The sequence below is a fragment of the Rattus norvegicus genome, chromosome 12 (genome assembly GCF_036323735.1).
Source record: "Rattus norvegicus strain BN/NHsdMcwi chromosome 12, GRCr8, whole genome shotgun sequence".
Classification (NCBI taxonomy): Eukaryota; Metazoa; Chordata; class Mammalia; order Rodentia; family Muridae; genus Rattus; species Rattus norvegicus.
In genome coordinates, this window is record NC_086030.1 from 37,426,173 (window position 1) to 37,438,243 (window position 12,071).

Genomic DNA, 12,071 nt, shown 5'->3' on the forward strand with positions numbered 1-12,071 from the left:
TTTTTTTTTGGTTCTTTTTTTCGGAGCTGGGGACCGAACCCAGGGTCTTGCGCTTCCTAGGCAAGCGCTCTACTACTGAGCTAAATCCCCAACCCCAACCTTGTGCTGTCTTGACAATATCACTATCTGCTTTCTGTTGGCACCTGGTGCCTTTGTCTTTTTGGTGGTGTCCTGTGATCGGCATGCTTAAATTCTGGCAGGGAGGTTATCTGCAATCTATTCCCACTTACTGTGTTGACTGAGACTACACTGTTGCGGTTTTAGACTTTTGCTTTTTGTTCTTTGGATGGTCAAAGGATTAAGTCAGCACAAGGAGCACAAGGTGAATGGGCAGCTCGAGTCTAGCAGTGTCCAACAGCAAGTGTGACACCATCAGCACAGGAGACAAGGCACAATCTCAGGTTTATTCTCTGCGAGACCTTGGTAACAGGAGTTACTCTGAAGGACTCAGGGTTCACAGAGACGGGAATGTACAGGGTTAAGATTAACATGCAAGTGAAGTATGAGGCTCAAGGTGGCTGTCATGAAGTCAAGACACCACCACGTGACAGGAACAGATTTAAGACCAACCTGTATCGCTACAGAAACATCAGTTTTGTTCTGCAGCCAGAACTGTCTCCCCAAGTCTTTTCCATACATAGGCTAGGTTTCCCCAGAGCCATCCTAGCATGCACACTTGGGCATGCTGAGACTGTACCCAGCTTACCTGTGGCCCTGTGTAATATGCCATGTTGTCTTCCTTTTCTACTATAGCTCTCATCTTCCCAATGCAGCACAGTATGCCCCTCTTTAGTTAGTTAGCTTCCTAATATTTAAAAATAAATGTTTGTGGTAAATTGTGAGCAGGCCTGTGCATGCACGTGAGGAGGCCCATAGAGCCTCGGCATCAGATCTCTTGGAACTGTAGTTACAGGAAGTAACTGTGAGCCAAGTGATGGGTGTGCTGGGAACCAAACTTGGGTCTTTTGCAAGAACAACAGTATAGTCTTAACTGCTGAGCTACCTCTCCAACCCCCCAGCTTCCCAGTCAGTAAAACCAAGGCAATCGACATACAGGAAAAGGGGCCGCTCTGTCTCAGGGGGTAATCATGTCTCACGGTTTGGTTGGGCCTGTGGGAACATTCAAGATCAAAACTGCCCTCGCTTCCTATTTGTTCTCGGGACCCATGACTTGTGTGGAACCATCAGGTGTCCCTCTATCTAAGGTCTTTGTCAGGTCTGACCTTGTGAGCCAATCAGATGCTTCTATAGCTACTGTGTGTCACTTCCAAATGCATCAGAACCTTTCCCTAGAAAACAGAAGCCAGAGGCCTCATAACAGGTCCAAGATTGTCAAGTCTCTCAGAACTGCCCAATTATTCAGGGTAGACCTTTTGCAGGGCCAACAGAACTTAGTGAGGGCAAAAGGGACTGTTTACAGAAGTATTGTTTAAAAAAAGACAAAAGGTCAAAGCAAACGAGAATGGAATACAAAACTAGGCGTGGTGGCGCATGCTTTTAATCCTAGGTAGAGGCAGGTGGACAGAAGCCAGCCTGGTTTGCAAAAGGAGTTCCAGAACAGCCAGGGCTGTTATGCAGGGAAAACCTGTGTGCCGCCAACCCCCAAACAACAGAGTGGAATACAAAAGTTCATCTACTTGAGGACTGCAAATGCGGTTACCTTATTCTGAAAACAAGTTTCTTCCACCTGAGCCCTGACAGACCTCAGCCAGATCCTTATTGGTGTATCCACACAGACTGAACGCTGAGTTGGGTGTTTGGGGGGATTTTCTGCAGTGCTAAGAACTGAAGCCTGTGCATCACTAAACGTCATCCCGGCCTTGCTGGTTTTCAGCTGTCGTCAGGACAGTGAAGGCTGTGAAAGGCTGGCCCACGCTGCACCACCCGAGCTGTCCTGTTCCTCTGCCTCGCCTGCTCCTGTTCAGCTTTTGTGCTGAGGGGTCAGCTGTTTCCATCTCCCCAGGCTGACTTCACTGAGTACTTTTCCATCTGCTTCTGATCCTTGCCTGCCATTCACCTTTCCAAGTCTCTGAAGATGTCAGCAATAGCACGGAAAGACAGCTGGGTGTATGGTCCTAAACACTAGAGAAGGGCTGCCGTGAAGATGGGGACGTGTACAGGCCAGGCCATCGAGCACCCCACCCCTGCCCCAACATACACCGTCAGGACACAATCTGAGCAGACTAAGTGCTTCCTGTTAATATGTAGGTCCCAGGTTCTTCCTTGAGGGCCTTGTACCCAGAAGGGCCCCACCATCATTGCTCACCAATAGTGTTCCCTTGGGAAAGAGTCTGGGCAGAATGTCGATTTGTCTCCTCAGAGCTGGTGGTTGCTAGGCTGCTTCACGACTGGTCATGCAAGTGGCCTTGCCTAACCAGCGCCTTACATTTTGCAAAGAGTGCGTCAGTCAGAAGAGACAAGAATGGGCTCATAGAACACATGCTCAGGGGTCCAGGCAGAAAACAGCAATGACCAAAATGGGTCATGCACAGAATATGATTGCTACCAACATTGTAATACTAAATTGTTAAGAAGATCTATTCTGTAGCACAAATGACAGCCAATTTCAAGCCCCAGAACTACTGAGCTCATATACCACACAGGAAACATAGGGCCCTGTTATAAAGTGATTTTATTAAATTGATTTAAACATACTGTAGGTCAAATAATATTTCTGAAGATAACAATTATGGACTTTAAAGCTTGACATAAAATTAGTAGCTTCAAAAGTGTTAGTTGTATCCCCCAGCAACAGCATGATAAAATAATTCAACTATGTAGAAATATAGAACTCTAGGACTAGCTGGAAGTTGGGAAATTATTTAGTCCGGTGTCCTCATTCTGTGAGAAAACTAGACCTGAAGATTAAGCAATTTTCCCAAGCTTATATACCTAATAGTAATAAAGCTAGAAATCAAACCAATTTTCCCTAAACTAAAATTCTATTGATGATATTTCAACTGGCTCTCTATCAACTAAATCTATCCAGGCTTTTCTCTAATGCTCCACTCTGTGGTGACACGGGGAAGTGTAAGACACTACAGGAAATTGCTGTGGTGGCCGTGAGGCCAGGAAGGGGCTTTGTTAGCCAATAGCCCTCTGTGGAAAGGGGGAAGGCAGTGACCAGTGGGCCAAAGGCTTGCCTGAAGGTGTCTACATAGAAACACACAGTGACAGATTCATTCTTAAACCCCACCCACTCCCACTGACTATGTGCTCCTGCAAAGCCCTCTATGCACCAAGGCTTCAGTTTTACAAAAACCTCTTCCAGCCAAACACCAAAAAACAAAACAAAACAACAAAACACAAAACACAAAAAACCCCAAGCAAAGCAGTCTCAATTTCTAACCATCTGGGAAGTTCTTTATCCAGTCTTAGATGGCTGGCAGAAGCCACCAGACCAGTCACCCACTTCAAATTTACAGGTCATTAGTTTCCCCAAAGACTTCCTGAGCAAAGGACTGCATGTGGGAGACAGAGAATGGGAAAGAGAAGGAAACGGAACTGGGAGCTTTGTGTAGGTGTCACTGGGGACTTTTGGTCTTCTCAACATCCCTTGAGTTCTTCCATGAGTTTTACCATCAGTCAATAGAAATAAAAATAAACACAATAGGCCCACAAATGCTAGCCATTAAAACCTCATGGCTCAGCACCTCCCCTCCCCACACACCTCCTCCAGCACCTGCATCTCCTCCCCAGAGCCAGCAGCACCTGTGCTGTGTACTGTCATTGCTCCTGTCACCTGACCCTAGCACCTTCAGCGCAGAGTTCCTGACTCTTGCTACCTGGCCCCCCACCCCCCTCTATGTATCATCCTAGTTTCTCATAGCACTTAATCACTATCGCAAACTACATTATTTATGTGTCAACTCACTTATCCCATCTCCTCCAGAGGTGAATTTCATGACCCAGTGGCATTCCTGGCACCCAGTACATGTCTGACACCCAAGAGGCGTTCAATAAATACTCAGTGAATGAATGAGTGGATCAGTAATGCACACTCATGCCTAAAAAGAACTGTATGTGATTCATGATGATGCCTACACGTTATTGCCTGAGATGACAGATTCATCCTCAGTGACTCCCCAGTCAGCCCTCTCAAGGCCTTCCTAGCTAGTAGGGAACCCCACCACTTAAAAAAGGAGCCTGAGAGGGTCACCCTTGAAGTTGGCAAGCTCAGTTTACTTGCTTCTTCCTCCCTGATATATACATTCAACTACTTTTTAAAAAAAAATTCAAGTTGGAGCATGTGACAAAGCCACTAGGAAATAAGTCTAACTTAGAGACACAGTGATCAGCAGAGTCCACGAAACTAAGGAAAAGCCCCAGGGCACGTACACCTGCCAATGACTCCTGATCAGCTGAGTGAGTGCACATTGTGACTTCCTAAAATCTAAAATGGAGTTTAATGCCATCTAGGAAGGGGTAAGTAAGTGTTATAGGTACTCTGAGGACATGAGGTAAAGTGGATTCAGAAATAACAGGATATATGGAAAGCTATGTCAGGGTTGAGTCAAATGGCAACCTCAGAAATACCAGGACTCGGCCTGCACGGGAGCTGTCCATCTTTAAATGCACTGATGGGCAGGTGGGCTTGAACAGAGGAAGGAGCACGAGCTCCAGGAGTGTCTGGCGCTGCCTGTAAGCACAGCACAGACGGGCGACTGAGCGAGCGGCTGAGCGAGGCTCATGGGTTTGGAGTATTACTTAAACTGCTGTGACATGTCGCCAGAGTCTCAGGAAACACCACACCTGTGACAGGGACACAAGGCTCCATCTTGGGCACATACAGAGAATTCCGAGTTCAGAAAAACACAACTTCACCTAAAGCTCCTCAGAAAGAATGTTTCCTGGGGACTGCTGTGGCTGTTCCTGGGTTCCATGTAGGTGAATTCGAGGTTTCCTTCCTAGTGGCACTTATGGGTTTAAGATTTTTAATTCTTAGCAAAACATTTTTATATAACTGATATTTTGAGATGGTTTCTCTCCTTGGTGTGTACTCTCTGGTGGATGCAAAGGCTTGTACTCTGGCTGAAGGCCTTGCCACATTCATCACACTTAAAAGGTTTCTCCCCTGTGTGCACTCTCTGGTGGATGCAGAGGCTGGAACTCTGACTGAAGGCCTTTCCACACCCACAACACCTATAGGGCTTCTCCCCTGTGTGCACTCTCTGGTGGATGCAAAGGCTGGAGCTCTGACTAAAGGCCTTCCCACACTCGTAACATTTATAGGGCTTCTCTCCAGTGTGGACTCTTTGATGCATGCAGAGGCTGGAGGTATGCCTGAAGGCCTTCCCACACTCTTCACATTTGAAGGGCTTCTCCCCAGTGTGGACTCTCTGGTGCATACAGAGGTTAGAACTATTACTGAAGCCCCTCCCACACTCACTGCAGACGTAGGGCTTCTCCCCAGTGTGGACTCTCATGTGGATTTGAAGATGGGAGCTCCAGTTGAAGGCTTTGCCACACTCGTAACATTTATAGGGCTTTTCCACAGTGTGGATTTTCTTATGTCTATTAAGTTTTGTGGTCGTGCTAAAATCCTTACCACAATCATCACATTTATACACCTTCTCTCCTGTGTGGTCTCGCCAATGAATATGAAGCTCTGATATGTGAAAGAAACCCTTATCACATTTGTCACATTTATGGGGTTTCTCTGCTGTATGAATTTTCTGATGCATAAAAAGATCTGCTCTCTCAGAGAAAAATTCCCTGCACATGGGGCACTTGTAGATCATTTTTCCTATTTGGTATCGTGACTTAAAGAAGAAAGTGTCCTTACGACTGTGAGCTCCAGGACTCCCTCCTCTTTCACAAGCCTCTTATTTTGCCATCTTGGCATCTATCTCAGGCATGCTCTACTGGGCAAGCTAACTGTCGGCCTCAGCTTCTCCCTGCCTGTCTTTCTATGAAAGGCTTCTTCCTGCATAGTGTTCCTCACTCAGAGCTCTTACTGATGACAAAGTCACGCTGACTCTCATATGAATTCCATAGCTCATCAGCATAGAGCTTTTGTTCCTTTAGATCCTGAGTGGTCAACATTCCAGGACAGGAAAGAGTAAGCCTTTGTTCTGAGCCCCTGGAGTCGTTCTCTGATGTTCGGGACTCTTCTACTTCTCAGTCATTAAAGCCTGTGCCGTATGATCTGTCTGCCCAGGGCAGAAGACGCCAGCTGGTGATGAGCCTCCAGGGCACCCCCAGGAGAGTCAGATCGTCGCTTTGCCTCCTGCCCATCAGATGGCGGGCCTTGCCAGCATGAAGGCTCCTTGGCTCCAGGGACAGTCAGTCTTACTTCTGGGGACTCTATACAGTAGCACGTTGGTTTTCTGTAATACAGACAATAAATAACATGCAAGATCCTTTCAGTCCAGAAACATCCAGTCAGAATTAATGGGACCGGGACAGGGACACAGGACACAGGAGGAATAGGATGAGACACAGACACAGAGACAGCCCTTACCTACCTTTTCTTGGTCCTGAGGAGGTAGCTCTCTTATCTCCCAGAGGGAAGTAGCTTGAATTTGCAGGTCTGAGAAAAGAATTGGAAGACATCATGGTCCTGTTCTAGGCCAAGTACATGATCAACTGTACCAACTCATCAATTACATGAACAATGTTAAGGACAGAATCAGAGAGGAGAGAAGAGAACTCCTCCTGAGACCCATAAGTGACTTAGAGTAGCTGACCTGTGAAGAAAAACCACTTTGGAAGATTGACCCCACATGTGAGAAAGAAGACACCACAGGTCAACAGCAAACATTGCCCTGGCTGAACCATCCTACATGTCTTTCCGGCATGCTAATGGCATCGATCCTTACCCTGAGTACTGAGGCCCTGCCTGGCCCCATCCGTTCTCTTTTCTGCACCTGGCCTTTTCTCTTCAGCTCTTACACAACCCAATGTAGCTTGCCTTCCAGTCTTTCCACACTGCTCCCAGGACTGGATCTACTTTCATGTGGTTATGTCAGCTCCCTCTCCCCTGAGTAAAGAAGGCCCCTAGCAGGCTACAACTTTAATCTTGTTTGGTTTCTTCAAAGCACATACAACTTGTAATTATTTTCTTTTCTTTTTTTTTTTTTTGGTTTTTTTTTTTTTTTGGTTCTTTTTTTTTTTTGGAGCTGGGGACCGAACCCAGGGCCTTGCGCTTCCTAGGTAAGCGCTCTACCACTGAGCTAAATCCCCAGCCCCTATTTTCTTTATTTCCCTGGGTTTTGATCTATTTCCTGTTCTGCAACGTGACTAGGGTAAAGAATGAATTTGGCATGCTGCTTACCCCCATGCCTGGGCAGTTAGTGCTTTGTAAGGGTGCCCATGACCCTTTAGGAGCCCTGCTCATACCCCACCAGGGCTGCCTCATTCTAGAAAACAGATGGGAAAACATTTGCCATTGCCTTATTTCTAGGTTTTTGACAGCTACAAGGGACACATCAGAGTCAGAAAACAACCTCAAGAGTTGGCCGTGCTTCCCACCTTGTTTGAGAGAAGTCTTTTGTTTTGTCAGTGTGTGCTGTCCGAGTCCTGGGAGTACAGACACACACTAACATGCACGTGCCCATGGCCAGGGTTACAATGTTCTGTAGAGTCATTCAGAGTCCGCATGTTCTACAGCATCTGCTTTTTTTTTTTTTGGAGCTGGGGACCGAACCCAGGACCTTGCGCTTGCTAGGCAAGTGCTCTACCACTGAGCTAAATCCCCAACCCCACAGCATCTGCTTTTACCTACTGAGCTACCTCATAATCCTCAAGAAGGGTTTTAAAAAGATTCTTTAAAAAGTTTATTTTGGGGCTGGAGAGATGGCTCAGTGGTTAAGAGCACCAGACTACTCTTCCAGAGGTCCTGAGTTCAATTCCCAGCACCCACATGGTGGCTCACAACCATCTGTAAAGAGATCCGATGCCCTCTTCTGGTGTATCTGAAGACAGCTACAGTGTACTTATATATATAATAAATGAATAAATCTTTTAAAAAAAGTTTATTTTGTTTTTTTATATGCATGTGTGTATGGTTACTGTGGTGGTTTGAATATGCTTGGCCCAGGGAGTGACACTGTGAGGAGGTGTGGCCTTGTTGGGAGAAGTGTATCACTTTGAGGCTGTGCAACGAGACCCTCTTCCTAACCAGGTGGGAGTCAGTCTTCTGTTTGCCTCTGGAACAAGATGTAGAACTCTCAACTCCTCCATTCTGTATCTGCTTACCTGGACACTGCCATCCTTCCTTCCGTGATTAGAATGGACTTCTGAAGCTGTAAGCTAGCCACAATTAAATGTTGTTCTTTCTAAGAGCTGCCTTGGTCAGAATCTTTTCAAAGCAGTGGAAACCCTAACTAATATATGTACATGGTGTGTGTGTGTGTGTGTGTGTGTGTGTGTGTGTGTGTGTGTGTGTGTGTGTGTGTGTGTGTGCGCGCGCGCGCGCGCATGCGCTGCTACCCATGGAGTTTAGAAAAAGGTGTCAGATCCTCTGGAGCTGGTGATACAAGAGTCCAGGTGGTTGGCAGCTGTCCAATGTGGGTGCTGAGAACTGAACTCTGGTCCTCAGAAAGATTGCTTAACCACCGAACCATTTCTCCAGACCCCAAAATGACACTATCAACTGCTCCACACACAGACATGTGACCAAAACTTGAACAGAGAGATGTAAAAAACCAACTGGTTTGTTCTCAGTTAAAGGCCTCACAGTAAGGCAGTGGTCACTGCAAACCAAACAGAACCTCTGAGGTAAGTCGCCAGGGAACAGGCAGAGAAACTTTAGCCAGGTTGTGTAGGTAGTTACCCTGTTTGTGGCAAAAAGCCAAGGCCACGGGGCTGGGGATTTAGCTCAGTGGTAGAGCGCTTACCTAGGAAGCGCAAGGCCCTGGGTTCGGTCCCCAGCTCCAAAAAAAAGAACCAAAAAAAAAAAAAAAAAAAAAAAGCCAAGGCCACAGGAGGTGGTGCTCTAGGCTAGCTAGGCTCTAGCTAGGCTACCAGACAAAAGCAGATCTTCCTTTAGAACTGAACACAAACCAATATATAAAAGAGGGTATTAAGTGACATATGGGCACTGTATCTATAGGGAAATGCCACTAGATTAAAGTAATGTCTAGTCTTGGGTTACCCTGAAGCCCACAGGAGTGGCATGTGATATGGTGCTTCAAAAATGAAACAAGGAAAGAGGGAAACAGCAAAGTAAAAAGTGCAAATAGCAATCCTTTCAAGCCCCTGAACCTAGGGTAGAGAAAGGATGAGGAAGAACACACACCTCCATCCCCCAGCTTCTTCTGCAAAAGCAAACAAGGCACACCACTCCCCAGTGGTGCTAGGATACTAAGGAAATGGCTCAAGTCTCCAGTTGAGCCTGCACCCAGGACCATGAGTGTTAAGTGTCTCAGAAGAGCTGAGAAAGACAGCTGTAGCAGCCATAGAAAAGGACAAAGGAAGTCAGCACCAGCCTGACTTGTGAGCCAACCCCGATACAATTTTTAGGAAAAACAAAACAAAAGATAAGCAAAGCTCCACAGGTTAGACCTCCCTAGACCAAGGTGTGGGTTAGTCATGCACCGCAAGTGGTCGGCAGTGAGTTCCACAACCCTGTAGGTCTAAACATTCCTCAAGGCTTCCAGAAAGCTCAACACTTGGCCTTATGCCTCATTTTCACTATCCACTAGCATCTGATTGGTGTGACTGCCTGTTCAAACTGGCCTCATATGCAGGTAAAATTGAGGACTGGTGTTGAGTCTTAAATGCCTGAAAAGGATCCCAAGAAGAGAGGCTCTAGGCTTTGGCACTGCAGAGGGACTCTGATGGTAGGACATAAGCAGGACAGGTGGGACAAGAGAACAGCTGATGGCAGGCTTCCCTTAGAGTCTGTCAGGTCACAAAGCCACATGAGGCTGTACTGCTACCACACCCACACTCCTCCACAGTACACCAACTTCAGCTCTTACTCCAGGGAAGAGCAGAAGGGAATAGAGCAAGCAGATACTCCAACTGAGACCCGGGCTGAGGCAGAAATGGAGCGACAGCCCCTCTGCTTAGAAAATAACTTCGGATGCCAGGCTGGGGAGAAAGGGCTGATAATGGCACTGGAAACACAGTTCCCTTTACATATATAACATTCCCTGCTATATGCATGGCTGACCAGAAAGTTTAAGTTTGTTAAAAAAAAAAAAGATCGAGCTCTTGAGTTCCTCCCAGGTTTCTCCACAGAGGTCCATAATTTCCATCCAGTATTGCAGAGCAAAGGTGAGTTGTCTCTACAGAGCAGCAGCTGGAGAGGCAGCACACTGGGGGGAGGGCCCAGGAGGATGTAGGCACCAAGGCAGGATGCCAGTTCTCTGATGTGAAGCAGAGGATGGTAAGCTGTAACTGCTGTGAGGACATCTGGGTTGGGGCGGGGACTCCAGCTAAGTTCCTTGACAGCTACAGTCACATGCACAGCTTCCCAACTTCAGCCAGAGAATTACAGTCTTCTCTTAGCATCAGACCCAGCAAATAGGTCTCAACAGTTTTGCATCCATTTTACAAATTAACACAATGGCCTTGAGAAGAAGCTCAAGGACGCAGTGCTCTGTGTTTTGTTCTGTTAGGAACAAGAGCAATTGGCAACCTGCACTCACCACAGACTAACTCTGGGAATGACTGGAAACGAGAACGTGCATCAGGTGGTACTCAAGCCCTGTAGGGGTTCATTTGTTTCTTTACTTTGAAACTCATTTGAAATTTTCATAAAAAGCCTGAGAGGCCTCTGCATATACAACTGCAAAAAAAGGGTTGTTAAGCCTGGAGGAAGATACAACATCACTTCACAATTCAGTTGAGTAACCCATGCTTCCCATATGACAGACAGGCTAAGGCTAGCCTGTGGGTCTGACAGCACCCTGTCCACCAGGACTGAAAGGGTCCTTTGCCCACAAATACCTGTCACAGCATTTTGCCTGGTGAACACTATGGAATCATCAGCTCTGCTCACATTTCCAGCCTCCTAGCCAATGCTGGTCCCACCACTGAGACATTGGCTGTCTTCTCCTTTCCCACTTCCCATTCTAGCGCAGTCCCCACAGTAACCTCTCCCGCTGCTGCCACCCACCCACTCCCCCTTACACCTATGATGGCAACCAGGTCTGTTCTTACCAGGAACTCTGCTGTAGAACTCATGCCAGTCAATCTTCCTGGGTCACCATGCTCTCACTCTTGGTGCACGATTCAATTCAGCCTCTCACTGCTAACTTTCCTGTCACTCTGAGCAATCCCCTAGTCTTTCCAAAGCCAACTCCCCATACTTGTTTGTACATGCTTCTGTTCTAAGCACCTAAACGGTGCCATCAGACTTGGTCTGGGATCACAAATTTCAAATGGACACTTAGTCCCTCCCTGTTTTTTTGAAAAGTCCTGGATATACACTTCCCTAGCATTTTAACTTCCAGCACAGCATGTTCTTTTCTCATGATGTCCTGTGTGCCCTGAACAAGGGCCCCTGAGAGCACTCAGGCTACTCCCCTCTATTTGGCATCCTGGTTTGTCCCCTCTATGGGTTTTATAGAATGTGTTCCCATCTGTTCTCAAGAAATATTTCCTCGGGGCTGGAGAGATGGCTCAGTGGTTAAGAGCACTGACTGCTCTTCCAGAGGTCCTGAGTTCAATTCCCAGCAACCGTATGATGGCTCACAACCATCTATAATGGGGTCTGATGCCCTCTTCTGGTGCGTCTGCGAATAGCTAGAGTGTACTCATATAAAAATAAATAAATAAATCTTTAAAAAAAGAAGTATTTCCTCAATGCCAAGCAGTCGTCAGCCAATACCTAGCAAAAGTTCCTTAAAGAGCTCTAGACTCATGATGCTCCAAGGTTGTTTACCTCCTGCGGCCTTCACTTGTCATGACCAACCTGGTCTATGGTTCTTCTCCAAGTGTCTTTTCTCAGTGACCCAGCCATCCTACAATTCATTGCCAATCCTCACCCATTTTCTTGCCAACTGTTCACTGAGCCCCTTCTGTCCCAAGTTGTCTTCTCTCTACATGACTGGGCACCCTGTGATGATCTAACTCTGTGATGATGTGCAGCTCTAACTGCAATCCTTCGCACTCTTCCA

General features: G+C 46.8%; 1 protein-coding gene across 1 annotated transcript in view; it reads right to left on the reverse strand.

The window, feature by feature from the left end:
- Positions 1–2,614: 2,614 nt before the first annotated feature.
- Positions 2,615–12,071, reverse strand: part of Zfp664 (zinc finger protein 664) — a 28,121-nt gene continuing 18,664 nt past the window's right edge. Inside the window, exons 3-4 of the mRNA NM_001416822.1 lie at positions 6,468–6,532; positions 2,615–6,329 (exon numbers count right to left, since the gene is read on the reverse strand). Coding sequence (NP_001403751.1) covers positions 4,956–5,741 — 786 coding nt within the window. The 5' untranslated portion in view covers positions 5,742–6,329; positions 6,468–6,532 and the 3' untranslated portion in view covers positions 2,615–4,955. The remainder of the gene's footprint in view (positions 6,330–6,467; positions 6,533–12,071) is intronic.